At 45.1% G+C, this 26,862-nt stretch overlaps 1 protein-coding gene across 1 annotated transcript in view; it reads right to left on the reverse strand.

Annotated features, from left to right (window-relative positions):
* Positions 1-10,492: 10,492 nt before the first annotated feature.
* Positions 10,493-26,862, reverse strand: part of IL17RD (interleukin 17 receptor D) — a 76,362-nt gene continuing 59,992 nt past the window's right edge. The window contains exons 6-13 of the mRNA XM_001100582.5: positions 26,645-26,689; positions 26,392-26,543; positions 24,811-24,876; positions 23,529-23,583; positions 22,917-23,027; positions 21,612-21,796; positions 18,038-18,980; positions 10,493-16,958 (exon numbers count right to left, since the gene is read on the reverse strand). Of these exons, the coding sequence (XP_001100582.1) occupies positions 16,846-16,958; positions 18,038-18,980; positions 21,612-21,796; positions 22,917-23,027; positions 23,529-23,583; positions 24,811-24,876; positions 26,392-26,543; positions 26,645-26,689 (1,670 nt within the window). The 3' untranslated portion in view covers positions 10,493-16,845. The remainder of the gene's footprint in view (positions 16,959-18,037; positions 18,981-21,611; positions 21,797-22,916; positions 23,028-23,528; positions 23,584-24,810; positions 24,877-26,391; positions 26,544-26,644; positions 26,690-26,862) is intronic.

The raw sequence follows: 26,862 nt of genomic DNA on the forward strand, positions 1-26,862 counted from the left end.
CTCCCCCGCCGCCACCTAAATCAGACTGAGGCTGAGAGAATTAACCGAGTCGGAGGAGTAAACAGCCCTGCCTCTGGCTCCAGCTGTCCCGCCAGAGAACGCGCCGCGGAAACCCCGAGGGTGGGTCGAGGGCCGGGTACCCTAGTGGGAGGGGACTCTCGTGCGGGGGTGGTAGGGGCTGCCCTAGCGGTCCAGGGCCAGAGCCTGCACGCGGAGCTCCCACCCCCACCGCTGGGCAGATCTTGGGCGTGTCAGATCTTGCCCAAGCCTCACTTTCCTCGATGGTGGAGGTGAGAATGAGAACGAGCCTCGAGCTGCGTGAATCCGGGCGCACTGTAGGCTCTCAGGAATCGCCGGCTTGTAGGTGGACGCCGAGCCTGAAAGTGAGGAGCCTGGGTCGTGCATGCGGAAATCAACATGGGACTCTAAATAAAACGAGTTTCTGCAGGCATTCATTCATTCAACAGATGAACGCCTACGGTCCTCATCACCTCTTAAAATCAGAAATAAAGAATGCCCTAGACTGTCGTTACTGGGCTCTTAAGAAAATGTAAACCCCGATGCTAAAAATGAAAAATTCATCAGTTGCCCCCATGTGCCGGCAGTGCATTTTAGGTGCTTGATCGAAATTAACATTCACGACAGCCTGTGCGGGCCCGCTTCTCAAATGAAGAAATCGAAGCTTAGCGAGGTGAAGCCAGCCCCCAGAGCCAGAGGATCACAGTCTGGCCCCCTGTTTACAGAGGAAAGAGCATCAGCCCAAGGTACTAAGGCTCTTGCCCAGGTGCAGGAAGGGGGTGAGGGTTGAGAGCTCCCTGGGAGGCCACCTGTCGTGACAGCAGCAGCTGGGATGCAGATCTTCCAGATTTACTTCATAGCAACCTCTGCCTTCTGTTGCCAGTGCTCAGCCCCGCAGTGCTGGGTGGCCTCTTCCTGGCCTACAGCCCACCTTTTGGGCCAGAAACTGGGCATCTTGAGCAAACCAACTTCTATTCCAACAGCTGCAACTTCATTCCACTACAGCTTGACCCCAGACCCAATGCATTGTGACCCACCAGTTTCCTGTTCAGGGAACACACTCTCCCCAGTACTCCATTTCCAAGGACAACTCCTGTGTCCAGACCCCTAGTCCTCAGTCTTTTCCCCAAGAACCTTTTGTCATTCTCCTTACTCCCTAATGCAGAAGATCCCTACGACAACCAGCCGTGTTTATCAAGTAATTACATTTATTAAGCAAAGGGCTTCTCCTGTCTCTGAAGTGCCTGCTCCCTCATCTGAGCTCAGCAGTGGCTTCAGATCCACCAGCCAACACCTGGTGTTCTACTCAGGCAGGTTTGTCAGAGAAAAGTTTTCTTTGCATTAGATTCAATTTAACAATTATTTGAGCATCTACTACATGCCACACACTGTGCTAGGCTCTGGGGACAGTAGTGACTGTCCCCAGATACCGAGACAGACAGTCCCTGACCTCATGGAGCTTATGAGCTGATGAAGGAGACAGTCAACTGACCCCTCACCGGGCAGCAAGAGAGCAGGATGTGGTGACAGACACCTGGAAGAAGCACTGGCCCAGGCAGAACACAGGTCACACTGCTGGAAGTCCATGGACCATGGACAGGGGAGGTAAGGGGAGAAAGAGGCTGGAGGAACCTTGATGGCCAAAGTGAGACATTAGACCTTGTCCACCTAAAGGTTCAGACAGAGGCATGATGGGATGTGAGCCACAGTTTGAAGACATCACACTGGCTGCTGAGTGAGAGATGATGCGGCAAGTGAGTCTCCTGTACACAGCTAAAGGCAATGTGCCTTTTTATTATTACTAAAGGCAACTGCCTTGACTTCCTCTGTTTTATAATTCAGGGTTTCTGGAAAGCAGGACACATCTGCAAGTAGGATATTTAGATTAGCAACACAGCAATTTAACCCACAAGGTTTCTATGTGCAGCTCTCCCACCCTCTCCCATCCATGCTGTGCTTGGCCCTAACGTGGGCTTAGGGTTGGGGAGGACTTTGTTCCTAGACTCAGACTGAGAGTCTGTCGGGAGGAGAGATGATACACCCAAAGACAGTCCTTTATGGAGTGAGAGGATAGGCAGGAAATGTGGGTGTCTATCCACAGAGTTTGGAAACTGGTGAAGACTCCAGAAGCCTCTGATGGTCAGTCATCTTTTCTCCTTGAAATAGTCAGTTTATTCATAAGGGCCCATTCTTAAGTTCAGTTGCCTCTCCCCGAACTACAAGACAGGATGAGAAGGCCATGTGCGGTGGCTCACACCTGTAATCCCAGCACTTTGGGAGGCCAAGGTGGGAGGACCACTTGAAGCCAGGAGTTTAAGACCAGCCTGGGCAACAAAGTGAGATCCCTGTCTTTACCAAAAATTTAAAAATTAGCTCAGCATGGTGGTATGTTCCTGTAGTCCCAGCTACTCGGGAGGCTAAGGCAGGAGGATTGCTTGAACCCAGTTTGGGGTTGCAGTAAGCCATGTTCACACCACTGCACTCCAATCTGGGCTAACAGAGAGAAACGTATCTCAAACAACAACAACAACAACAAAAAGAACAGGCTAGTGTGGGATCAGGGCAGTTATTTCACAGAATCATCAACTGGGGAAGCCAGGGTTTCTGCAAGAGACCCCCACCTGGATGGGCAGAGGATGAGCTATGTCTGACACCAGGCAGAAAAGCAATGGAGAGGGGCTGGGACAAGGGGTTGGGTAGCACCTTCAGGGAAAGCAGCCACAGGAGAAGGCAAAACCAGGGTCAAAGGTGGGATTCTGAGACCAGTGGCCCCAGCCACCTAGTAACCACTGGGTACCTTGAACACTTGCTGAGTGTCTGTTGTGTGTAACCTTACATTTAAAACCCTCTGCTTATGTAACACTACTCATTGTAAAGCAATATAGAAAATACCAGAGATACAAAGAATAAGAAAACCCACCCACAATCACACCATCCAGTGGTAACCACTGTTAATCTGTGTCCTTCATTTTTCATTTAACATATTGTGAACCCTTTCCTTTGTCATGAAATATTCTTCCACAACATGATTGCTAAAGGCCATTTGGTCCATTGTATGCATGTGCCCTCTTATAATCAATCCCGACTGGTACTTGGTTTATTCCTCATTTCTCGTTATCAGGATAATGCTTACTAATGAATTTTTTGTTTGTTTTTTGAGAGAGAACTTCACTCTCACGCAGGCTGCAATGCAGTTGCACTGCAACCTTCACCTCCCAGTTTCAAGTGATTCTCGTGCCTCAGCATCCTGAGTAGCTGGGATCACAGGCACCCGCCACCATGCTCAGCTAATTTTTGTATTTTTTTTTTTTTTTTTTTTTATTAGAAATGGGGTTTTGCCATGTTGGCCAGGCTGGTCTCAAACGCCTGACCTCAAGTAATCCACCCACCCTGGCGTCCCAAAGCGGGGATTACAGACGTGAGCCACCAGTTCTGGCCTGAAAATCTTGTTTTTTTTTTTTTTTTTTTCAAGGCAGGGTTGCCCAGGCTGCAGTGCAGTGGCACAGTCTCAGCTCAGTATAACCTCGACCTCCCAGGCTCAAGTGATCCTCTTACCTCAGCCTCCCAAGTAGCTGGGACTACAGGCATGTGCCACCATATCTGGCTAATTTTTCTGTCTTTTTTTTTGTAGAGACAGGTTCTTGCTATGTTGCCCAAGCTGGTTGTGAACTCCTAAACTCAAGCAATCCACCCGCCTCAGCCTCCCAAAGTGCTGGGATTATAGGCATGAGCCACCATATCCAGCCTCGAAAATCTTTACACAACAAATGTAAATATGCATTTTTAGTTACTTACTAAAGATAAAACCCCAGAAGTGGAATTACTGGAAGAGACATTTAACTCTCTGCCTATAGCAACGCACTGTACAGATGCTCCCCCTCCACCATTTTTTGGCATTTGAAAGGTGTGGAGTGTCCAGTTGTCGTCTTCACCCAGGGAATGGTGATGTCTGGGCATCAGTCTTTTTTTTTTGAGACGGAGTCTCACTGTGTCACCCAGGCTGGAGTGCAATGGTACGATCTCAGCTCACTGCAACCTCTGCCTCCTGGGCTCAAGTGATTCTCCTGCCTCAGCCTACTGAGTAGCTGGGATTACAGGCGCCTGCCACCACAGCCGGCTGATTTTTGTATTTTCACTACAGACAGGGTTTCACCATGTTGGTCAGGCTCATCTCGAACTCTTGACATCGTGATCCACCCACCTCAGCCTGCCAAAGTGCTGGGATTACAGGCGTGGGCGTCAGTCTTATTGTTCAGGCCTAAGCAATGCTCTTCAAGTGCTACTAAAAGGCTTCTTTCGAAGCAAGTCCTTTCTGCTTTCATAATCTGGGTTAGAAAACCTGAGGAGCAAGGCTGAGCTGGGGAGTGGAAAGGCAGAGAGAGGCTGTGGAGTAGGAAATACCTGAGTTCAAATACAGCTTGAGCCCTGTCCTGAGGCAGGATATGAACTAAACTCCTAAGTCCTTTTGGGAGGGTGAGGGGAGCTCAGGCACTACGCAATGCATGGCATAGTAGCAGACATCCAATACACATTGGTGATTCTGATACAGCTCGTTCTGCTAACCAAACCCGCGTCTATAGCAAGCTGTTATCCAGTCTGGAGACAGGAACCACAGGGTGTAAAACCTTAAGATAACAGCCTTGTGGGGGAAATACGTAAAACAGCTCAGTCGTTCTCCACTCTGGGATCACAGTAAATGGATGGGAGCCATGTTCTAATTTGCAAAGTGAGGCACAGATGCAGTTTTCTCTTCTAGGGAACATTTTAACTGTCATCAAGATAGGCAATAATAGTGTTTTTTAAATTTACTAATTTAAATTAAATTTAAATCTTTTAAATTTACTAATAACTGTTATTTCTTAGCCAGGCACAGTGGCTCATGCCTGTAATCCTAGCGCTTTGAGAGGCCAAGGCGGGTAGATTGCTTAAGCCTAGGAGTTCAAGACCAGCCTGGGCAACATGGTGAAATCCCATCTCTACAAAAAATACAAAAATCAGCTGAGGATGGTGGCACACGCCTGTAGTCCCAGTTACTCGGGAGGCTAAAGTGGGAGGATCGCTTCAGCCTGGGAGGTTGAGGCTGTAGTGAGTGGATTTGCAGCCTGGGTGACACAGTGAGACCCTGTTAAATAAATAATACAAAAGAAAAGAAAAGGAAAAACACTATTATTGCCTATCTTGATGACAGCTAAAACAGATAATAATGTTTTTGAGCACTTGTCATGTGCCAGGCACTGAGTGGGCTATCCCCTCCCCTCCCCTGCTTTATCCTCACAACAACCCCATGCGGCAGGTACATTTTTTCACCCCCATCTGACTGATGAGGAAACTGAGAACCAGGGAGATGAGGTGACTTGCCCCAGTGACTGCTTAATGATAGGGTGGGTACAAGCTGGTTAAAGCAGTAGAACCTGAGTCCAGTCCAGATGGAAGGCCTCTGCAAGGGATACGGCCTCGCTTCATGAAGCAGCACTCTAGTGGGCAAGAGGCTCCTGAAGACACATGTCAGGACCTAGACTGGAGGTGGACAGTGGTCAGGGAAGGTCTCATTGCAAAGGAGGGATGGAGACTGAGAGAGGGTGATTCAGGTAGAAGAAACGGCACATGCAAAGAACCCGGGGCAGGAACATAGGAGTGAGGAATTTCAACAGTCTGGTATGGTCAGAAAAGAAGGGACACAGAGAGAAGAAGTCAGCAAGGCATCACATAAGAGCTTCGGTATTCACTTCCAGGGCCACTGGTGGTTTAAGCAGAAAGTGACATCTGATCAAGTACCCATCTCCCTTGAAGGCTATTCCTAGCTGCCCTGCGGAACTGAGACCTCCAGGAAGCAGGAATTCCATTTCAGTTAGCTATGCCATCAGCTACCCAGGCGAGGGCCAAAGAAGACATTCAGGGGAAATCCCATTTCATAACTTATACCTCCTAACCTGCCCCCATGACTCATCCCTATAGGAACAGGGGCTTTCCATGTGCCATGCTTTGTGCCTAGAATTTCACCCAGCCTCACATTCAAGCCTCACAGCAGCCCCATTAGGTACCGAATTATTAACTGCTTTTTTTTGTTTTGTTTTGCTGTTTTGAGACAGAGTTTTGCTCTGTCGCCCAGGTTGGAGTGCAGTGGTATGATCTCTGCTCACTGCAACCTCCACTTCCCAGGCTCAAGTGATCCTCCCACCTCAGCCTCCTGAGTAGCTGAGACTACAGGCGCATGCCACCATGCCCAGCTGATTTTTGTATTTTTAGTAGAGACGGGGTTTCAACATGTTAGCCAGGCTGGTCTCGAACTTCTGACCTCAGGTGATTCGCCCACCTCTGCCTCCCAAAGTGCTAGGGTTACAGGTGTGAGCCACTGTGCCTGGCCCTATTATTAACTGTTTTCTAGATTTAGAAAATAAGTCCTAAACAGGGCAAGCCGCCTGCCCAGGGAAACACGGAAGATGGCAAACTGAGATCTAAGTTCAAGATGCCTCAGACCAAAGCCTGCCTCAGCTTTAATCACAATGCTAATTATCGTCATCTCATGAATAATAATACACAATTATACACAGGTGTGCAGGATACTGAAGCACATCTACCTCCAGAGATACAGAACCAAAGGTAGGACCTGACTGTATTTGCATTCAGCTGCCAGGCATGCTCTTGCCTTTCTTTTCTACAAGTTCCCTATGGCCTGGCCTTGCCCAACCTGGTAGGAAAAGTCTATGGTTTGTTTTGAGGCTGATGTCTGCCCACTCCCCAGGATGTCTCTGACCAGCAAGAGTGGAAAAGACCAGGCAGAGCCATCTCATTCTGGAAGACTGTTATTTGATCTCTTCCCATCTCCCTCCACTAACTTCTAAAACTTGGGAAATTGCCCTGACCTTGCACTGATGGTTTGAGAAACAACCCCTGCCTTTGTTCACATTCAGAATGGAGAGTGGTCATCTGCCTAGCACAGAGACCTTACAGCAGCAAGTCCAGAAAAATGTATCTCTATCAGGATTAAATGGCAACCAGGAAAAAAGGAGTCTGGGGAATGGAACATTGGCAGATTTCAAGGTGCACAGTCAACTGTCACAGGCTATGCGTGGTCAGCTATTGGGAACCCCAGAGCTAACGTCTTAATTTTGCCAAATTAAGTTCCTCTTCAGCCCTCACCTCTGCAACAGCCAGGCATGGACCCACCATTTTCTTTCAGGGGATAGAAATGATATAACTTATCACCTGACAAAATACTTGGCCTAAAGCTCCTTGTGGGCATGGAACTGTCTCCCACCCATCCCGATATGGCCCCCAAAGAGCCCAAGACCTGCTCTTCCATGGAATAATTAATAGCTACTATTCACCAAGTACCTAGCACTTGCTGAGCACAGCCTTGGGTACTTTATATACTCCATCTCATTTAATCCTCACAATAACCCTTTGTGGTGGCTATTAGTCCCATCTTACAGATGAAGAAACTGAGTTTCAGAACATTTAGATGACTTGCCCTCAACTCTATATATATAGGAAGTCAGGAGGGCAGGGGTCCTGTGTGTACCATGTCCATCACTATGTCTATGTCCCAGCACACACTTTGGAATTAACCCTGTTAAGGCAGTTGTATCATCTATAAATGCAAAAGATGGTGCAAGGTCCCTTCCCGAAAGAGCCCAGGAAGCCAAGCTCACTGATCTTGCATTTCTTTTCCTTAATCCCAAAGACCCCATTTGAATTTTCTCATTGCAAAAGTTCTTATGCCATGTTTGTGTCCATCTCTCCCCTTCATTGCATCCTCTAACTTATCTTATTCTTGGGCCTCTTACGATTTCATTCCTTGTGGACAGCAAGGACAGGATATGCTGAGGGAGGAGTGGGAAACACTTTTTTTGGGGACCCACTGTGCCCAGGACTGCAAAGAAAGATTTTATGTCTCCTCTCTCCTCCACCTGCTTAGCTTATCATCTGTAGTTCTTATTCAACTAAAGCAACGACATTTTTTTTCCAATTAGAGCCTCCAAGAGGAAACTAGTCTTTGCTCCTCTAATGCTGGTATTTCTAAAACAAAGCAAAGCCAGTGGCAGGGCCCCACATATGTTGGGGACTGCAAGAACCCTAGCCTGCTGTAAAACCAGACAGCTTTCTAATATCATGGTAAAAATGAGAGCTTCTCATGCTGTCCCAAGAGAACACTAATAGAAAGTACTAGCTGCAACATTTCTTTTTCTTTTTTTTTTTTAACTTTTTAATTTTAACTTAAAATTTTTTGAGACAGGATCTTGCTCTGTCACCCAGGCTGCAGTGAAGTGGTGTGATCATATAATTCACTGCAGCCTTAAACTCCTGGGCTCAAGTAATCCTTTCACCTCAGCCTCCTGAGGAGCTAGGACTACTAGCACACATCACCATGCCCAGCTAATTTTAAAATTTTTTTGTAAAAACGGAGTCTTGTTATGTTGCCCAGGCTGGTCTTAGACTTCTGGCCTGAAGTGATTCTCCTGTCTTGACCTCCCAAAGCGCTGAGATTACAGGTGTAAGTTACCATGCCTGAACTATTTGTATTTTTTGAAGCCTCAGCCTGCCGAGTAGGTGAGTCTATAGGTGCGCACTGCCAAGCCCAGCTGCAACTTTTGTTTTAATGAAAGAAAAGGAAAGAGAAATTCATGTATTGCAGTATCTGCCTCACGAGATCCATTTGCTTCAACTCTGAACCAGATTTACACTCAGTATTTTCAATGAGAAAGGAACCAAGTCACTCAAGATTCTTCCTTCTGCTTAAACTATTACTGAGGGACAGAGCAGCCTATTGATCAGGAGTGGTGATGCTTCAGAGACTTCAACTCCAGTGCTGCCAATTCCTTGTTTGTGCCCTTGGCAAAGCTATACAATTTCTAGACCTCAGAATCTCAAAATTGAGGCTGCTGATAGTACCCTCCACAGGGGGTCATGGTAAGAAAAAACATGAAGAGCACTAAGAGCAGGAACCAGCCCTGTCGACACTCAGAGGATGGCAATCATCACTTCCTCTCTGACATTTACTTTATGGGAAAGCTCTCTATTGCCTTTGACCACACATTTTTCAGTCCATCCCTACCTGGCTGGCTTGACCTTTACCAAGGGCATACCTGAGCCGTCTAGGTAGGGTTTGCCTCAGCTCATATCCTGGCTTTGCCACTAGCCAACTGTGGGATCACAAGTCAGCTATAGACTCTCTGAGCCTCAGTTTCCTCATGTGTAAAATGGAAACAGTAGAATTGGCCACCTCACAGAGCAGCTGTGAAGATGAATGAGATGATGTGTGTAAAGCACTTAGCACTCCTGGAAATAAAAAGAATGGACAGAGTGTGGGGGAAAAGGAAATCAATGGGAGAAATGATAAGGAGCCTCCTGGGTGACTCTAACCAGGAGAAATGAAGGATATGCGAAGGTCAGGAGGCAAGAATGTGTGAGAATTTCCTCCTTTCAGAAACAACAATGCTTCCCTCAGAGCTGTTTTCTTTGGGGGGGTTTTGTTTTTTACCACTCCTTCTGTTTTCCTTGAGCTCCTCAAACAGGGTAGGTTGTAGGCCCTGAGCACATTAACATCCCAGTGAAGTATGAGAAGGAATAAGTAAATAAGGAAGATCCAATGTTTAAAATCTATTATGGTCCCAAGACCCCAAATTTAGACTACATCCCGCTCGGGCAATGGCCAAAAGCTTGTATTCTATGTCCTTGCTATTTGTTAACCCTCACTGTCCTCCTGTGGATGCTGTCATTTACTGAACATGTACTACGAGCCAGGAATGCACAGGTGGCACTTTACATTCGCCGTGCAGTTTAATTCATCGCCCTGTAAAGTAGGGCCTCTCTATGGACGAAAGGCTGAGGGGCAGAGTCTGACAGTCACTGGGGCACAGCAACAGTAGCAGAGGCCAGGCGCGGTGGCTCACACCTGTAATCCCAGCACTTTTGGAGGCAGAGGCAGAAGGATTGCCTGAGCTCAGCAGTTCGAGAGCAGCCTGGGCAACGTGGGGAGACCCTACCTCTTAAAAAGAAAGAAAGAAAGAAAGAAAAAACAGTCAGCAGAGCTGGGACCTGACCCTGAAGGTGATGGATACCAAGAAGTTAACTCACAGAGCATGGGGGTCACAGGAGGGGAGAATGTCCATGGAAGACTGAGCAGGCATCTTTTTTTCTGAGTGACAAGAAACGTTTGTGTGCAGCCCCCAAATCTCAGTGCCTTTTTTCAAATTTCTGAAAAGAAAGTCCATTTGTTCTGAGAAGTCAAATTTCTTTCTGATATAAGTAACCCTGTTGCAGCAGGGAGGCCTGTTGCCACATGGGGTAATGGGCGACTGATTGCCTGGGGAGCCGAGCTGAAGGTCTAGGGCAGCACGGTCCTGTTCTCTAAAGGGCAAGGAAGACCGGCCACCCCTGGCCTCCTCGTCGTGAGGCAGAGCCCTCCGAAAACTGGGCTGGGAACCCCAGCCAGTCAGGAAACAAGAAAGATGAAAAATGAACCACTACAACCTTAAAACAAAACATTTTATTTAATGCAGAAATTCTAAGGTACAAAAACATTTTGTAAATGTCAGCTGTGATCTACTATCACCTATTTACAGTTATGTACAAATCAAATAAGTCATTAACATTTTCAATGTAAAAAATACAGCACGCTGTTAAGAGTTCTGTCAGTGCTCATTATCCCACTAGATCCCACAAACGACAAACTCAAAGATGAAACAAAGGCAACGTCATCAATAACCACCATATTCCACAGGCTTTCTCCCCTAGGATGTAGTAACAGGGAGTTTCCACAGGGAAAAATTATCTTTTAAAAACTAACAGTAAAAATAGGAGTTACTTACTATCTAGATGAACACATTTGGTTTTCACAAAAGCTTTTGCTGCGGTCTGGATTCACCATGCTTTTTTGTTGAGAGAAACATACCAAACTTTTTGTTGTTGTTGTTGAGATAGAGTTTTGCTCTTGCTGCCCAGGCTGGAGTGCAATGGCGCGATCTCAGCTCACCGCAACCTCTGCCTCCCAGATGCAAGCGATTCTCCTGCCTCAGCCTCCCGAGTAGCTGGGATTACAGGCGCCCACAACCACGCCTGACTAATTTTGTATTTTTGGTAGAGACGGGGTTTCACCATGTTGGTCAGGCTGGTCTTGAACTCTGGCCCTCAGGTGATCAGCCCACTTTGGTCTCCCAAAGTGCTGGGATTACAGGCGTGAGCCACCGTGCCCCGCCTGATACGAAACTTTTAAAACAACAGATGAGCACATTAGTGTAATCCAATGGCAAGTTTTTGTCTAACAATTGGAGCAGCTAATTTTATCTACATCATGTACAAATAGAAGATTGCCCCTGAATCTTCCTGAAATTTTATAGGATATAAATATCAGATACGCAGTCATAACTGTTTGCTTTCGTGAGACTTCTGATTGTGCAAAACGCAGTGCTTGGTCAGTTGAGAGCAGAACATAAACAAGATTCTGGAGGTGTCTGTGGTCTGAGCTGAATTTTAAAGAAGAACGAAAGGGCAAGAGGGAAGACAACTGGCCAAACTTCCCCAGACATCTTCACTGGGGGACTCAAATGTCTTTGCAAATTAGCCCTCAAACAGCAATGGGAAGGTGGTGCTTAGCAACTACTGCTGTTACCTCACCAGTGGTTAAACGGAAGTCTGCACTATTTAATATTGTGAGTCATGAAATAAAGGTGATGTCTACAGAGATGTGTAAAAATAGGATCTAAAATTGGGAGGGAGGGGTAGCTGCCACTCAGAAGGTAAGAGCTGGTCTCAACATAGTATACATCAGAAATAAGCACCAAGTGTTTGATCTCAGGAGGAAAACAAACACAAGTTATGACAGATGACTATCATCAGGGGAAAAAATGTGGTAGTCAAATAATTCTCCATGAATATAGGCAATATATCATTTTGTAAAAGTGCCATTATATTTTTAAGTGGTAAGAGGAGCTGGGTGTGCAAGAATTTCCCCTATAATCCCCACCCTGAGCCTGGTCTTCACAAGGCACCAATGTGAATAAGGCACCAACATTCTGTTTGGGCAACTAAACTAAGTGTGAAGCTGAGAAACATTATAGCAGTGAAAATTATTAGGCCCCTGGAAAACAAGAGCCATGAAGAATGGTTTAAGTGGGTGGAATTATTTATCACTGAAATAAAAACACCAGGGGGATGACTTCACTGTGGTTTTCGAATACATGGAAGGTGACCAGCTGTTCTTTCTCCACTACATGCCGAACAAAAGGAAGCCGGCTTGAATTTCTATAAGACATACAAAGAACTATCTGATCAGCAGGGTAGGTTACAGAATCTCCTTCTTGTAAAATAAAGAATACCATCTACAGCCGTATGTCTGGAATAATTCAGGCACAGCCCTGTCTGACACCAGGGGAAGAACATGCTAGATAATCCAAACTTTCTCCTAGTCCCTAAACCCTGAAACTAGAATCAAAGCCACTGGCTTGCAGTCAGATTTCCTTTTGTCTATTTTCACCCTGATCCTGGAAAGGAGGTGATATGGCAAGGATGACCCAACACTCCATTTGGACTCCTAACTGGTATCTCAATATCAGGAAAAGCTTTTCTCTGTATACTGTTTCACACCTCCAAAACAGAGTCAATTCACAGATCACTCAAAATGGAAGATAATGCAAATACCTGGCTCTAATGGATGCTAGGAGGTTCCTTGCCTTACTTTCTAAAATTGCCTGCTTTCCTAATCATGTCTTGGCCTATGCTCAGAACTGCACACCATCTAAAAAAAATTATTATGCCAAGAGCTAAAACTATAAACAAAGCCCTTTAGGTTGTGAAGTTTAAATGAAATTGTTTCCAGCATTTTTTAAATTGAGAGAGCATAAATCTGATTTTGAAATTAACAACTGGCTTGCCTTTCTTTTAAGACACCATGAAATGCAAAGATGCAATCAAGACATGTCCAGTGCATTCAGAATCACATCAAATTTCTTTGCGGGAGAGGCTGGAGAAAGAAGCAATCTAACTACTGGCTGCATTTAGCAAGAGCATTTTCTGGTGACACCATCTGTAATTACCATGAATGCCTTTCCTTCAAATCTTATAAAGCAGAGGTTAACAAACTGGTATTCAGTGGACCAAATCAGGTCCATCCATGTCTTCTGCTGGGTCTAAATTCACTTGAATTTTAACTTAGTTGTCAATATTTTTTAAAATCAGAATTTTTCATATAAAAATCCAGACTGTCAGCTTTTCTTGAAAAATGGGAAGATCAGGAAATACTTCATGGCCACAGTCGACTGGAAAATTGCCCCCTGTGGGTGGAACAGGGGCGCTTCAGTTTTGCCTCAGTCCCCACCATTCCCTATTGCTCTCTGACACAGACAAAGTATATTAATTACCATTTATCATCACACCGCTGTTTTCCTTATACCTCACATGCTATACTGGTGACCACTGAAGGTATAAGATCTGCTAAATAAGAGCAGTAGTAGTCTTCACCAACAGAAAATAAAAGACTAGTAACCTTCACATTGGCATTGTCCACTTCTCTTCAATAAAGACAGAAAGAATTTTTTCTCTATTCTTTAGGGAGCCAAATTAGTGTTGAAGTTGGGGGGCCAGAGAGTTTTCTTTTGGGAGGAGGGTGTGTCATTTTTCCTCCAGGAATAAAATTGGTCCTCTCGCCCTTTATTTCTTTTAAAAGAAAAGATGCTCAACTCTGAAAAAAAGGCTCTGAAAATCATGTAACCCCACATTTTTTGAAGGATAGTCTCCTGTTTATTTGCACTTAAGTCAGGAGACCTGAGACTAACAGTTGGTATTTTAAAAAAGATACTCGTGGCTATGAAGTTATAAGACTGAACGCTGACAAACAAATACGAACTTAAATATCCATGACTTACTACACACTGATTCCAATGATGTCACCACTGCTAAAGACATTTTATTGAACTTCTGATCTGAGACTGTCTTCAGTTATTCCTAACATGTCAATCAAAAACTCTGTCTTCTAACTTTATGGCCTGATCTCATTTTTGGCTCAAGATACTATTATCTGGCTGGGTCACCATTTGAATACCTGGGCCTGGAATGGAATGACTTCTGATTCTTTCTGGAGGTCGATTGCCTCAAAGGCCCAAGACAGCCCTCTGGAGGAGCTTCTGCACCCTGTATGGCTGGGCTGAGTCTGTTGAGGTGGTCTCTGCTGAGGTGGTCTCTGCTGCTTGTAACCAGTCTCTGAGAAGGCACACCTTTACCTGAGCTTTAACCTCCTTGATCACTCTCCTGGCAAAGCTGACGACATCAGATGCTAAGTCCTTTCTATAGTGCATTGGTAAGTTAAGATGAACAACTAGCACTCTACCTTCAGCTACCTGCAGGCTTCTTGGTTTTCCTGGAACCCTGGACTTACCCCTGATCTCTTTTCTAAAGGACACTGCCTAACCTACCCACAAAAGCCTTTTACTCTCAGGATCAAGGCCTCTCATGGAGATCATCCCTTTTTCCATTTCTTGTTTCCACAATATCTAAAAGCCTGTGACTTGGCAGAACGTTTTTCTGAATTTCATCTTATATCCACCATCTGGGACAATTTCTGAGTCAAAAAATGCAGCTTTGCTTAAAACAGATGTTTTGCCTTAATCTGCAGGGCAAGGATTCCCATTTCTAGCACAATGGGGAGAGTAGAAAAAGTGAAACTAATGAAACAAAACTAGGAAGTTGGACTTCTCAATTTATTCTGAGGCAATCACACTGTCGTTTCATTACTTGGTATATTAAGAGTTTGATTTTGTTGATCAGAAACATTAGTATTTCAACATAAGTATCAAAACCCTAAATCCAAACTAAAACATCCCCTGATTTTTCGACTAGCACTCTTTTTCCCTTCCATTTCCGTAAGGAGTGAGTTCACGTGGCTAGCTCTCTGCCCACACACCCTTGGAGCCCAGTTAATGCTTCTCCTCCCAATCCTCCATTCTCTCCCTGGGGCCACTTTCCCAGAGATGCCTTATTTCATGAGCAAAGCTGAATATCCTAAAAGCGACTCCTAATGGTTCCTCTGGGACAGGAAACATCTCTTGACCTCAATAAGAAATCTCTCATAATGTTCCAAGTGAATTTTCATATGTTAGCAAGTTTGGACTAACCAATCTCCTTCACAGAATGTATGCCTAGGATGAAATGGCGGGGCAGTCATGTGTGGTAGGAGCTCTGCACTCATTCCAGATTCCATAGGAACAACATGAAATGACTCTTCTCTGAGTTGCCTGTTTTTATGGGGAGACAGTCTTGCAGCTCCCTGTCTCTCCCTTGGAGCAGCTGCAGGAAACTTGATGCCAGAGAACAGACTAGCACGTTCTTCTCCCAAAAAGCTGCCAGCTGCCTTTACAGAGCAGTGAGTATGACATTTGCATCAGAAATATACACAAACCTTTTCTTTCCAGCAGGGGTGAAAGTCCCCCTTTCCCCACCTGCCATGCATGTGCTTAGAAGGGAAAGTCCTGCCCCATCCCACCTCCCACTCTGCCTCAGGATATTTCTCAACATACCCCTTCATGCTGGTCTTATCTGATGATGGACTTAAAACCACAGTCCCTGGGCTGAATGCTGAGAAAACGGGGTGCCAAAATCTAACAGCACCCGTGTGAAAGGCAGTGAGAGATGTCCACACCTGCTCAAAGGCACGGGGAGAAGGGTTTCCACAGGGAAGACCAAGACAGCATTCATTACACACGTGCTAATCATCAGATGGAATGTGAACAATTGTTTTTTCTTTAGAAACAGAACTCTGTAGAACAAAGTCATTCATAAAAATGGAACATTTACTTTTGTGACTATCCCCTCCATTCTACCTTCTTAAAAAGAGGTTTGTCATTAGTCAAAACCAGTTCAGCAGATTAACTGGCCATCACCTCCACACACTGCTGTATTTCAGTGAATTCTGATCCCTAATATTCAGGACACAGCTTTAGACCAGAAGGCCAACCAAAGCACGAACTGCAACTTCCAATAATACAGACCAGCTGGGTAGCAGTCTCTTAAGAATAAACTTCCAGATACCAACATCTGAGATACAGCACAGTAAATGTAACCCATGGAAACAGCAGGCAGATCTGGCCTCCACATGATGTCTACTCAGACCAAGAGGAGGTTGTGTGTGCTGAGGTCCTGGGGCCTTCTGCACATTGACCAACCTATCTCAGATGGAATGGTCAAGAAGGTCAGCCTGGCCCTGTGAGCTTCACCTCAATCAGTCATGCTTCCCAGTAACACAGAGACTCATTTCATAAAAGGTGACCGTATATTCAGTCACTTTCTTGACTTTTGACTCAAAGCTTATATTTAACACCCATGGCAATGTAAATTCTACATCAAAAATAAATGAGAACATTATCTGCAATACAACATGGATTCCAGATAGACTGGCACTTGATTTCTGTGGCTATGATGCTAAAAGTGCCTTTTTTCACAAAACATTTCAAATCAAGGTAGCCAATAGCAAACAGGCAAAGTTTGCAGAGCTCAGTGAAGTCTAAATGACCAGTGAAGGTATCTTCCTTTTTTTTCTTTACATATTTCTTCCCTACCTCCCACAACAGGCTCTGATCCAAGGACTAACCAAATATGGCAAGCTGTTGTCAGACCTTATGGACATGCCTTTCAGAGCTCCATATCATTTTAGAAAATTGGAGAGTTTGCCAAGATATCTGGTGAAGGGTTGGAGCAAGGGAGAACTGGCCAGCATTTCACTCCAAATATCCTTGTATGAGACCTCAGCTCCAAGTGGGCCATGCAACCAGGGAGATAAGCGGGGGAATCAGAGGGAGGCAGCAGCTAAAGTGGCAATGCTTAGACTCTTTCATTTTGTTACAAAGGGGCGACTGCGTGGAGTTCATCAGTGTAGCTGCGGCAACCAAGATCTGCTTTGCACGCTCCAGAAGAGAGGAGCTTGGAAGGAAGGGCAGGAGGTTCCTCTTCACCTAAGTAGAGAAGAGAGTACAGAGTCACACTATCATCGCATTTCACTGGGCTGGGCGGGTGCTCATGCCAGAATATGGCTGGATCTGGGTTTGGACTATGGCTCTGTATTAATGAGGTAAGAATCCCAACCAGCTCAAGATGGGGCTAGTCCTCCTAACAGGTTCTAGTTCCCTTAGCTGAGGAAGGAAGAGATATTTCGTAAAAGTAAAGGGTTTGGGCTGAGCGCAGTGGCTCACGCCTGTAATCCCAGCACTTTGGAAGGCCGAGGTTGAGGGATCACTTGAGGTCAGGAGTTCGAGACCAGCCTGGCCAACATGGTGAAACCCCATCTCTACTAAAGATACAAAAAATTAGCTGGGCATGGTGGTGTACCTGAAATCCCAGCTACTTGGGAGGCTGGGCAGAAGAATTGCTTGAACCCGGGAGGCAGAGGTTGCAGTGAGCTGAGATCGTGCCATTGCAGACTGGGCAACAGGGTGAGACCCCATCTCAAAAAAAAAAAAAAGTCAAGGGTTTGTATGCATGACCCCAACTAGTTACAGACATAGTAAGGCACAGCCTGAGATGGCATCTAGCTGATGCTCCCTGGGGAAGTAGGCCTTCCTAGACAGCCCTCATACCTGGGACCCTGTGCTGAGCTAAGATAGAAATAATACTGTACCCATGAATCCCAGACTCAATGAATGTAGCTTTAAAGACAATGGGGGGCGGTGAACACTATAGGTCTAAAAAAGACACGCGTCCACAAACTGTTATCCAAGACCCTCGGGGCCCAATGTGTTTTCATGTCTGATGTTTTTGAAGTTTAGAAAAGTGATACGGTACATATACTATATGTGGCACAACACCCCTTGCAGGGTCTGGGCAACTCACCATAATTTAGCATTAGTATTTCTGCAACTCAAACATGTGAGTATTCCCATCACCTGGTATAAATCAAGACTACCAAACGAGCTGTGTTCTCATCAGGTTTCACTGCCCAATAAGTTGGCACCAAAGTTGGAAAAACGCTTTGACTATTTCAGAAGCATGGCCAAAGGCTGTGTGCTGTTAGAACCCGGCCCCAAAGTCACCTTACCCAGGCCTGAAGAGGAGGACACGCTCTCCGTCAGGGAAGATGTTTCCGTCTGGTCTGTTGAGAGTCCTTCCATCAGTGGCAGAGACAGCTCAGATGAGGGCACAGACGAGTCATAGATGCCTGAGTCCCGCGGCATGTCCGAGGGGCTGCCGGCTTTCACCGTGTGCAGCAGGGGCTGCAGAGCGGCACTACCATCAAGGGCAGGCCGGGCCTCCGCGTCTTGGTCCAGGCCCCCGTGCTGACTCTCGTGCTGGGAGTCGGCTGGTCCAGTTGCCCCAAGAACGGCCGCCTCTACCTTTAGGCAGAAATCGCTCTCAGGCCCTGGTTTGCACATGACATCATTTAAAACCAAGCCCGAATCAAATTTCTCCAAGACTGGCTCCCGGTAGCGCAGTGGAGGAGCATGGAAGGGAACGAACTGCTTTTCGAACCAGTCGGGCTCCTCGTCGATAAACTGGTGCATGTTGCAAATGGCGACGTACAGGGACCTGCCTGACTTGCTCCGGAAGTAGTTCCTTCTGCTGCCCTGTCGCGCGTGCTGCCCCGGCTCCTGGAGGCCGTGGTCTCGGGAGTGCAGGTGGGAACAGAGCTGGGGAAGATTGTCCATGAGTTTATACTTGGTACTCAGGTCTAGGACACCGGGGACGTCTCCCTCGCAGGAATAATCAAAGTAGACGGCGATGAACTTGCTGAGCGCCGCGGACGAACTCTGCTTGGCCTGGCGGAGCTTTTCGGCAATGGCTGACACCGCCACCAGGAAGAGTTCTCCTTTCCCCGAGCCTCGGCCACCTCCTTTGTGTTTGTAGTTCTTCTTGTCCACAAAGTACTTCATACCTTTGGAACAAACTACAATGATGAACTGGGATTCGTGGATCTTCTGGATGACCCATTCTCTCTGCCCTTCTCTACAGAGGCTGAAGTCTTCCCACAGGTCCAGAGACACCTGGAAAGAGAACAAGGCACCGTGTCACCCATACAGAAGGCTCTGGAAGAGGCTCGGGAAGTGAGTTACAGGAAGGGAAACGTCAGAAGGAGGCCATCTCATCTGCCCCTTAACCCTTATGAGCACAGCTATGTGCAGGCTCCAGGTTACACCATACCAAGGAATAGCTAAAGTTCCATGGGTGATGGTCATATGCTAGTCCCTCTGCAAAAACTTGCCATCCATCCATTTTCGTATCACACGGCGTCATTACCACTCCTGCCCTACAAGTGAGGGGACAGAAGCACAGCGCTTTTGGCACCTTGCTGAAGTCACACCCTACATAGGGCATCCTCAAGGAAGAAACAGGTGGTAAAGAGCACAGGACAGAGAAACTGAGGTTGGTTATCTGGTGAGTGAGGTACCTGGATTGGAGGGGCAGATCCTGAAGAGAAGGCTGGCAGGCTCTGAGAGGAAGATGTGGATGAGTGGCTCCAAAGTGAACTGGGAGATGGGGCTCAGGCCTGGATGCCAGTCACCCCCAATTATAGGTGACTCACATCCAGACAGTGACTGACAAAGGGACCTATCTCGACACTCTCATAGCCTCAGGCGTACGCATGCTGTTTACTAGTTTGTCCATGGCTGGAGAGGAGGTTAGTGAACTGCATTAACATGGTCATTCTGAATAACTCACTCAGGACTGACTAGCACCTTCCTCCATGACTTCACACAGGTCTACAAAGCTACATCTCTACAAGGCTGGTAATTGGCAAGGCTTTACCCCCAAGGGGGTCTAGTAGGGAGATTGTGGGGGTGGCTGACAAAACAGAAAATCAGACATGTGTGGCCCCTCAGAGGACTTCACCTTCTCAGACCACTTTCACCTAATTCTGCTGAAAACATCTCTTGGTGATTGTGTTGATGTCTTTCCTTCTGTAGTTCAGATATTAATTCCCAATGGCTATGACCAAATACAGCAGCCACACTATCTTACAGGGAAGGGCATTCTGAAATGACTTTGTTCTCCTCTTCTGCTCTAAGATGTTACCAATGGGGAAAAAACTCCAACATCCATCCACTTGCTGAAAATAACCCTGAATTATCTTCTACTTTCCTTAATTCTTGATAACATTACACATGCTAAAAGCTCAGTGGGAGTATACACCAAGCATTTTTTAAATGTTCCTATCTTTGACCCAGCAATTCCATTTCCAGGCATCTTTCTTGGGAAATCATCACAAATGGGACAATATTGAACCATTGAGATGTTTAATATTTGTACTAATTCAGTTACGGCACATCAGTATGGAGGGTCATGTAGCTATTTAAAATTGCAGTTTATATATAACTACTAATAGTGTAAAAAATTATTAAGAGACTGCAAAAAAATCATTTTAATCAGCCCCAAAGGCAAAACTATGCGTGAGTTCACCTATATGGAAAAAGACTGGAAGGAAATAAACCACACATGAAATGTGAGTTTCTCTTTCTCAGATTTTCTTTAATCAGGTTGGGATACCAGACAATGTTTTATTTATCATCCTTTTCTTGTTCCAAATTTTCTACAGTAACTATTACACTAATAACTGGAAGAGCGTTTTCCCCAGAGGCTAAATACTTGTGAAGTAGAGCAAACTTGGTTGCCTGTGGTATCTGAAAACTGTGCCATTGGCTAGAGTGCAGTTATTTTCAGCACGTGCTGATCCACCAACCTCACCGCTTCCATGCAGAGGGAAACTAGGCTAGCGTAGTATGTTATGCTGACACTAGGGGGCAGCCTCACCACATGGAGAGATTCTGAAAAACATGCCAATGGGCAGTTTCAAAGCAAAAACAACTTCCAATCACACAATTATTGTACAGTTCTTGCATTTGCAAGAAACAGGGTATGCCTTCCATGAGAGTTTCAGACTTCACTCTAAAAATGTACATTCTGACATTATAGAAAAGGATATTAATAACATATTAATAACTCAAGAGAACAGCTAAGAAACCAGAGCAGATCATTTCAGTACTTGACACAATATTGCTTTCTGGGAGTGCTCCCTTCCTACCTCCCTGTTCTCTCTGGCCAGTGCCCTCTCCTGCATCACCAGTTTCTCCCCGTCTATGATTCCACCAGTCAATGGTCAAACAGCTTCACAGAGCCATTTGTTTATCACTTCTCCCTGGACCTCAAGATCCCCTCTAATGGCAGCCTCATCCCTCATTCCCCTTCTCAGCAGAACTCCAAACAACTGTGCGAACTCACTGCTTTACTTGCCACTCTCTCTTTGATCCTCCGAGTGGGGCTGCTGTCCTGAACATGCTCACTAGGATGAGTGACACCCTTCAACTCCAATTGCATGTTTCCATGGAAGCTACTGGTCTTCTTAATGCTTACAAAACTTCCTGCCAGGTGAGTGCCACTCAAAGCTCTAGAGCATAAGTTTGTCAGAATTAGAACTAAGTATTATGAAATATTTAGTGCTGGTGATGGGTAAGACAGACTGAAGAAAGAATGCAAGACTATCCCCAGTTTGAAAGCTGTGGCACTACTCAAGGGCAAGTGTCACCACAGGAGGCCCAGAGGAGAGGAGAAGGCAGTGGGGAGAGAGTACGGGGCAAGTGTCCTGGCCAGGGTAGGAGAAGGAACTTTAGATTCCACACCTCACAGCCACAGAAGTCCTGGAGGAAGTAGGCGAAACACTGGACGACATTCATGTGATTCTGGCCATCTTTACTGGAATAGCAGAGAAAGACCTTTGGCCGCGGCCGGAGCCTCTCTCTCGGGAGTGCTGCAGTGTATGTGGAAGACTCAGAGCTCTCTTCATCTAAATGTGAATATATGTTTTCTAAATTGGAAAAGAAGATAGGGTTGATACCTGCAAGCAATGCTTTGTTCTATTCCCTAAGAATTGAAACCCAGTGCTATCTTCAAGAAAGAACAATTGACACGTCTACCTAGAGTAGTCCCAGTCCCCAACTCCATCAGCCCCCTCAGGTCATCACTTGGAATGGGACAGTTGATTTCCGCAGTGGAGCAGCGAATGGTCAAAAATTGTTCTTCACCTGAAACTGACCTTGGATAAACTAAGAAATGTTGCAGGGGTCATCCTGGTTAGCAGAGCGCCACCCTAGTTAGCAGAGTGCCCAGAACTGGCTCTTACAGCCAAGTGCACCTATTAGACCAATTAAGCACGGGCAGAGCTGATATTTTCTTAAAAGAGTTTTTATTGAGGTATAATTTACAAAAGTAAAGTACCTAAATCTTAAGTGTACATCTCAGTGAATTTTTATGGAAGTATACAACTGTGTAACCCTCACCTAGACCAAGCTATGGATCATTTACAACACCTCAGAAGGTTGTCTCATGGTGACTTTTGTAAATGAGCAAGCCCTACCTATATCCTTACTTATACTTCAAGCTTCCTTTATGTCCCTGAATTTACTATCCTATGGTTGAAAATAGAATTATGGGCCAGAGGCCGTGGCTCATGCCTGTAATCCCAGCACTTTGGGAGGCTGAGGCAGGAGGAATGCTTGAGCTTAGGAGTTAGACCAACCTAGGCAACATAGTGAGACCCCATGACTACAAAAAAAAAAAATGTTTTTTTAATTAGCCAGGCATGGTGGTGCATGCCTGTAGTCCCCAGCTACCTCAGGGGGCTGAAGTGGGAGGATGGCTTAAGCCTGGGAAGTCGAGCCTGCAGTGAGCTATGACTGTGTCACTGCACTCTAGCCTGGGCAACAGAGCGAGACCCTGTCTCAAGAAATAGATATATAATGACACCTGTTTTTTTAGTGGCTCCTGAGGTTAAAAGCCAAATATTTTAATTCTGGGAACTGAATAGGAGCTATGAGGCTTCCCAGGAGCCATCCTGGAGGACCCACGTACTCCCAGTCTCCCTTTCTGTTGGCAGCAACCCCTGGTCTGCCCCTTGTTGTGGGGAGACACAGCACACGAAGAGATACCTTGTTGCTTCTTGCGGCACATCACAGTGAAGAGCGTCGCGAATGCTGATATGACCACCAGTGGCACTGTGATAGCCACAGCTCTGATGGGCCCAGCCCACGGGGAGTGCACTGGGAAATTTCAAAGGGAAAGTTTTTAAACTTAAGCAGTGTAAAGGTTCAAAGAGAAACAACTTTCTTTCTTTTTAAACATAAGCCACATAACAGGTTCTAGGACCATGCAACCACCTTTCTCTAGTGTGGTTTGGTGATTATAAAAGGATTCAAAGGTTCATTTTTAAAGAGTTGCAAAGAACAATTCAACAGTTAAGAGTCAGGCTGGGACATAAAATACCTTTGAGTGAGAATTTTGCCTAAGGAAACCTCCCCTCCTACCACTTTTCTTCAGAGGACAATTGACTATTTATCTAGTCCCAGCTATACACACCAAATTGGCTTTAATCTCCCAGGTACCCACATTAGAGTGGAAGGAAAGTCAGATTTGATGGAACATCATTTAAGAGAGAGGAGCCGAATTTTGTTTTGTTTCTGTAAATCATGAAGTAGACAGAATATCAAATACCTTGGTCTATATTAGTCTAGGGCGGAAATTTCAAACGAAAAAACACCTACCTGGCTTTAAGGCATAATGCATCACTTTTCTTGTTGTGTTAGTGTCATCCATCAGCTGCAAAACAGGGGATGCTGCATTATTTTTTTTTAAGTGATATATACCAGGTAAGTGGAAAAAAATGGTAATTTCATTCATTTTTTCCATCAGTGGGCAGTGCGGGAAGGGGTGGGAAGCAAGTAGTGGAGAATGGCTGAGTTTTGGAAAAGAGAGCTTCTGGAGCCTGTAATCATCTGCCAGGCTGAGACTAGGCATCATGGTACTCAGGTTCATCTCTGCTTTACCAACTCGAAACTCTAAGCTTCATCATGTTTTCTTTTATTAATCAAAAGGCTGTGTATTAATTGAAGAAGTCAGCTGGTGAGTCCCACATTCTAATAATGTTCAATTAAGCTGGCATCCTTCCACTGATTTTACTGGGCCTCCATTAATGCTTTAAGAAGGTGTGTCAGTCTAAAACCACACACTGATTCCAAGGAATGCAAGAACTAGGTGTTTCTACCAAAATGTTAAGACATGTTGGTTGTCTTTGAATGGTGGCACTATGGACAAATTGTTAATTTCCTTTTCTATTTTCCTCATACTCTTATTATTTGTAGTACCAATTTGATACAGGAAAGGTAATCTTAAAAAGGAAATGAAACATTACTTTTTTTTTTTTTTTGAGACGGAGTTTCGCTCTTTCACCCAGGCTGGAGTGCAGTGGCGCGATCTGAGCTCACTGCAACCTCCACCTTCTAGTTTCAAGTGATTCTCCTGCCTCAGCCTCCCGAGTAGCTGGGATTACAGGCGCCCGCCACCACGCCCAGCTAATTTTTATATTTTTACAAGAGATGGGGTTTCCCCGAAACATTACATTTACATGTTCTTTGAAGTGGTGTTTAGAATTCATTTATACTTACATAGAAGAATAGCAACAGAAACTTAAGAGAAGTGTAGGCAAAAGTAATGGGCATAACTTATTTTGCTATTTTCATACTAAAAAAAACTTTAAGCTAAAATCTTGAAAATATATCTTTGTAGTATTAAGGAATACTAGAGATTTTAAACCATGGTTATATATGGACCATACGATTACATAAAAATATTTATTTGAAATATTTAATGAAGATATCAAAGATCAATTATATATAAACTTTTTCTAAAAGCATGTTAAGAACCATATAAAAATATAACTGTGCACACCTTCAATGGCTTGAAATTTTAGTGTTGTAAACAGTTGGAATTCTATATCAACTGGGTTCATTCTATAGCATTAATAGGGCTATCTTGTGTTATGCATACCTCAATTATATAATCCCCTGGAGAAACATTTTGAAGGAGGCAGCTGGTCGTCTCTGTATTTTGCTCCTGCAACAGACCAAAGAACACTTTAAAAACTCACTTTTTGGACAAAGGTCATCAGGACACCTCTTCTAGCCCAGAGTTGAAGAAGACTTGCCATCAGTCCATCAGTCTCAACCACAGTTTTCAGAAAATGTGATTAGATCAAAAAGTAACTGTGTTTATCTGCCACATGTTATCTGAACTTCCCTTTGATAAAAGGCCCAGGACAGCCCAGGACCCTTGCCATAGTCTATGCTTAGCTGGTGGCACCCTGAGCAGGAATATTTGATTTGAAGACAAAGAAACTAGTTTGAACAACCTTTACTTAACAAAAGGGTGAGGAAATAAATTACCAGTTTGTGTTTATACATATTTTATTTGCCATAATTTTAACATGGGCAGGAGGTCAAAGACCTTGATAGAGATGAGAGCCAGCAAGGAGAGCAAACTATGACAGAACCTGACATATACAGGAGCATGTCTAAGGAGGTACTGGGCTTTGCCACCACAACCAAAAACTTTCTTGGTATCCACAGTGGGCGATCAGACAGTCCTGTGAACATCCGAAACGGTTTCCACTCTTCTGACCACTCCCAGTTTAAGGGCTGGGTTACTCAGTTTCTATTTAACCTTGGCCTGTTTGTAAAATCAGTACCCACTGAGTTATCAGTGGCTTGGCTCCTAGATCTGGTTTTTCCATTTACTAGCTATGCGGCCTTGAGCAAGCCAGGTGACTTCCCTGAGCCTCAGCTTTCCCATCTGTAAAATGGGGATGACAGTAGCCTCTGTTTCATAGAGCGGTATGGATTCAAGGAGCATAAAGCTCAGGGCCTGCCACACAGAGAGCACATGATGAATGTTTAAAACATAAAAGGACAGGCCAGGCGTGGTGGCTCGGGCCCGCAATCTCAGCACTTTTGAGGCCATGGTGGGTAGATCACTTGAGGTCAGGAGTCTAAGACCAGCCTGGGCAACATGGTGAAACCCTGTCTCTACTAAAAATAAAAAAATTAGCTGGGCATGGTAGCATGTGCCTATAATCCCAGCTACTCCAGAGGATGAGGCAGGAGAATCATTTGAACCCAGGAGGCAGAGGTTGCAGTGAACCGAGATCACACCACTGCACTCCAGCCTGGGTGACAGAGCAAGACTTCATCTCAAAAAAAAAAAAAAAAAATATATATATATATATATATATATATATTTATATTTATATATATAAATATATATATGTATATACACACACACACACACACACATATATATATGGACAAATGAGAAATACTTCTTGTTTATTCCTTGGCAATACTGTTACCAGGCTGCTGTATCACAACCAGGACAGCTGGGTTACAGATAACTAGGGAGTGAAGGACAGTGGCAAGATGGCCCTGAGACATGCCCAGTGATTACATTCCCAAGTATCTACCAACCACTGAGAGCCAACAAAGCCTAATGCTCACATTGAGCAACCCAAATTCCAGTGGCCCAGGAGTCGCTTTGAAACTCGCAGTGTTACTTTATGTACACCCAGCAGCTCACCTGCTTACAGGTCTTTCGCTTGAAAGGTCCTTCATGCTTGAGCTTGTAGTGAAGATAGAAGAAACGGAAGCCGAAGTTGTGCGGTGCGTGGTCGAAGGACACCTGCATGTCCGAGCCATGCTGGCTGATGTTCAGGTTCCGAGGCTTCCAGACTGGGAGGAGGTAGGACCCAGAGTGAGCAACCAGAGGCTACCCCAACACCATCATAGTGGCAACACTTTGAGACTTGATAGATAAGAACACTGTTACTTACAGGGTTTACAAGCCAAGTTGTCTGGCTGTAACAACAGGTCACAGGCTATTAAGAGAATAAAGATACATGTTTTTAGTTTTAGGACAGTTTGACATTTTCCTCTCCCAACAACCCAATGAAATATAAAGATACTGTGCCAGGTAACGCTAGAAAAGGTATAAAATATATCAATTCAATGAGGATTTTCACTACTGTGCAGTTGTATCTTACAAACATTT

This window comes from Macaca mulatta, chromosome 2 (genome assembly GCF_049350105.2).
Source record: "Macaca mulatta isolate MMU2019108-1 chromosome 2, T2T-MMU8v2.0, whole genome shotgun sequence".
In the NCBI taxonomy this organism is placed as follows: Eukaryota; Metazoa; Chordata; class Mammalia; order Primates; family Cercopithecidae; genus Macaca; species Macaca mulatta.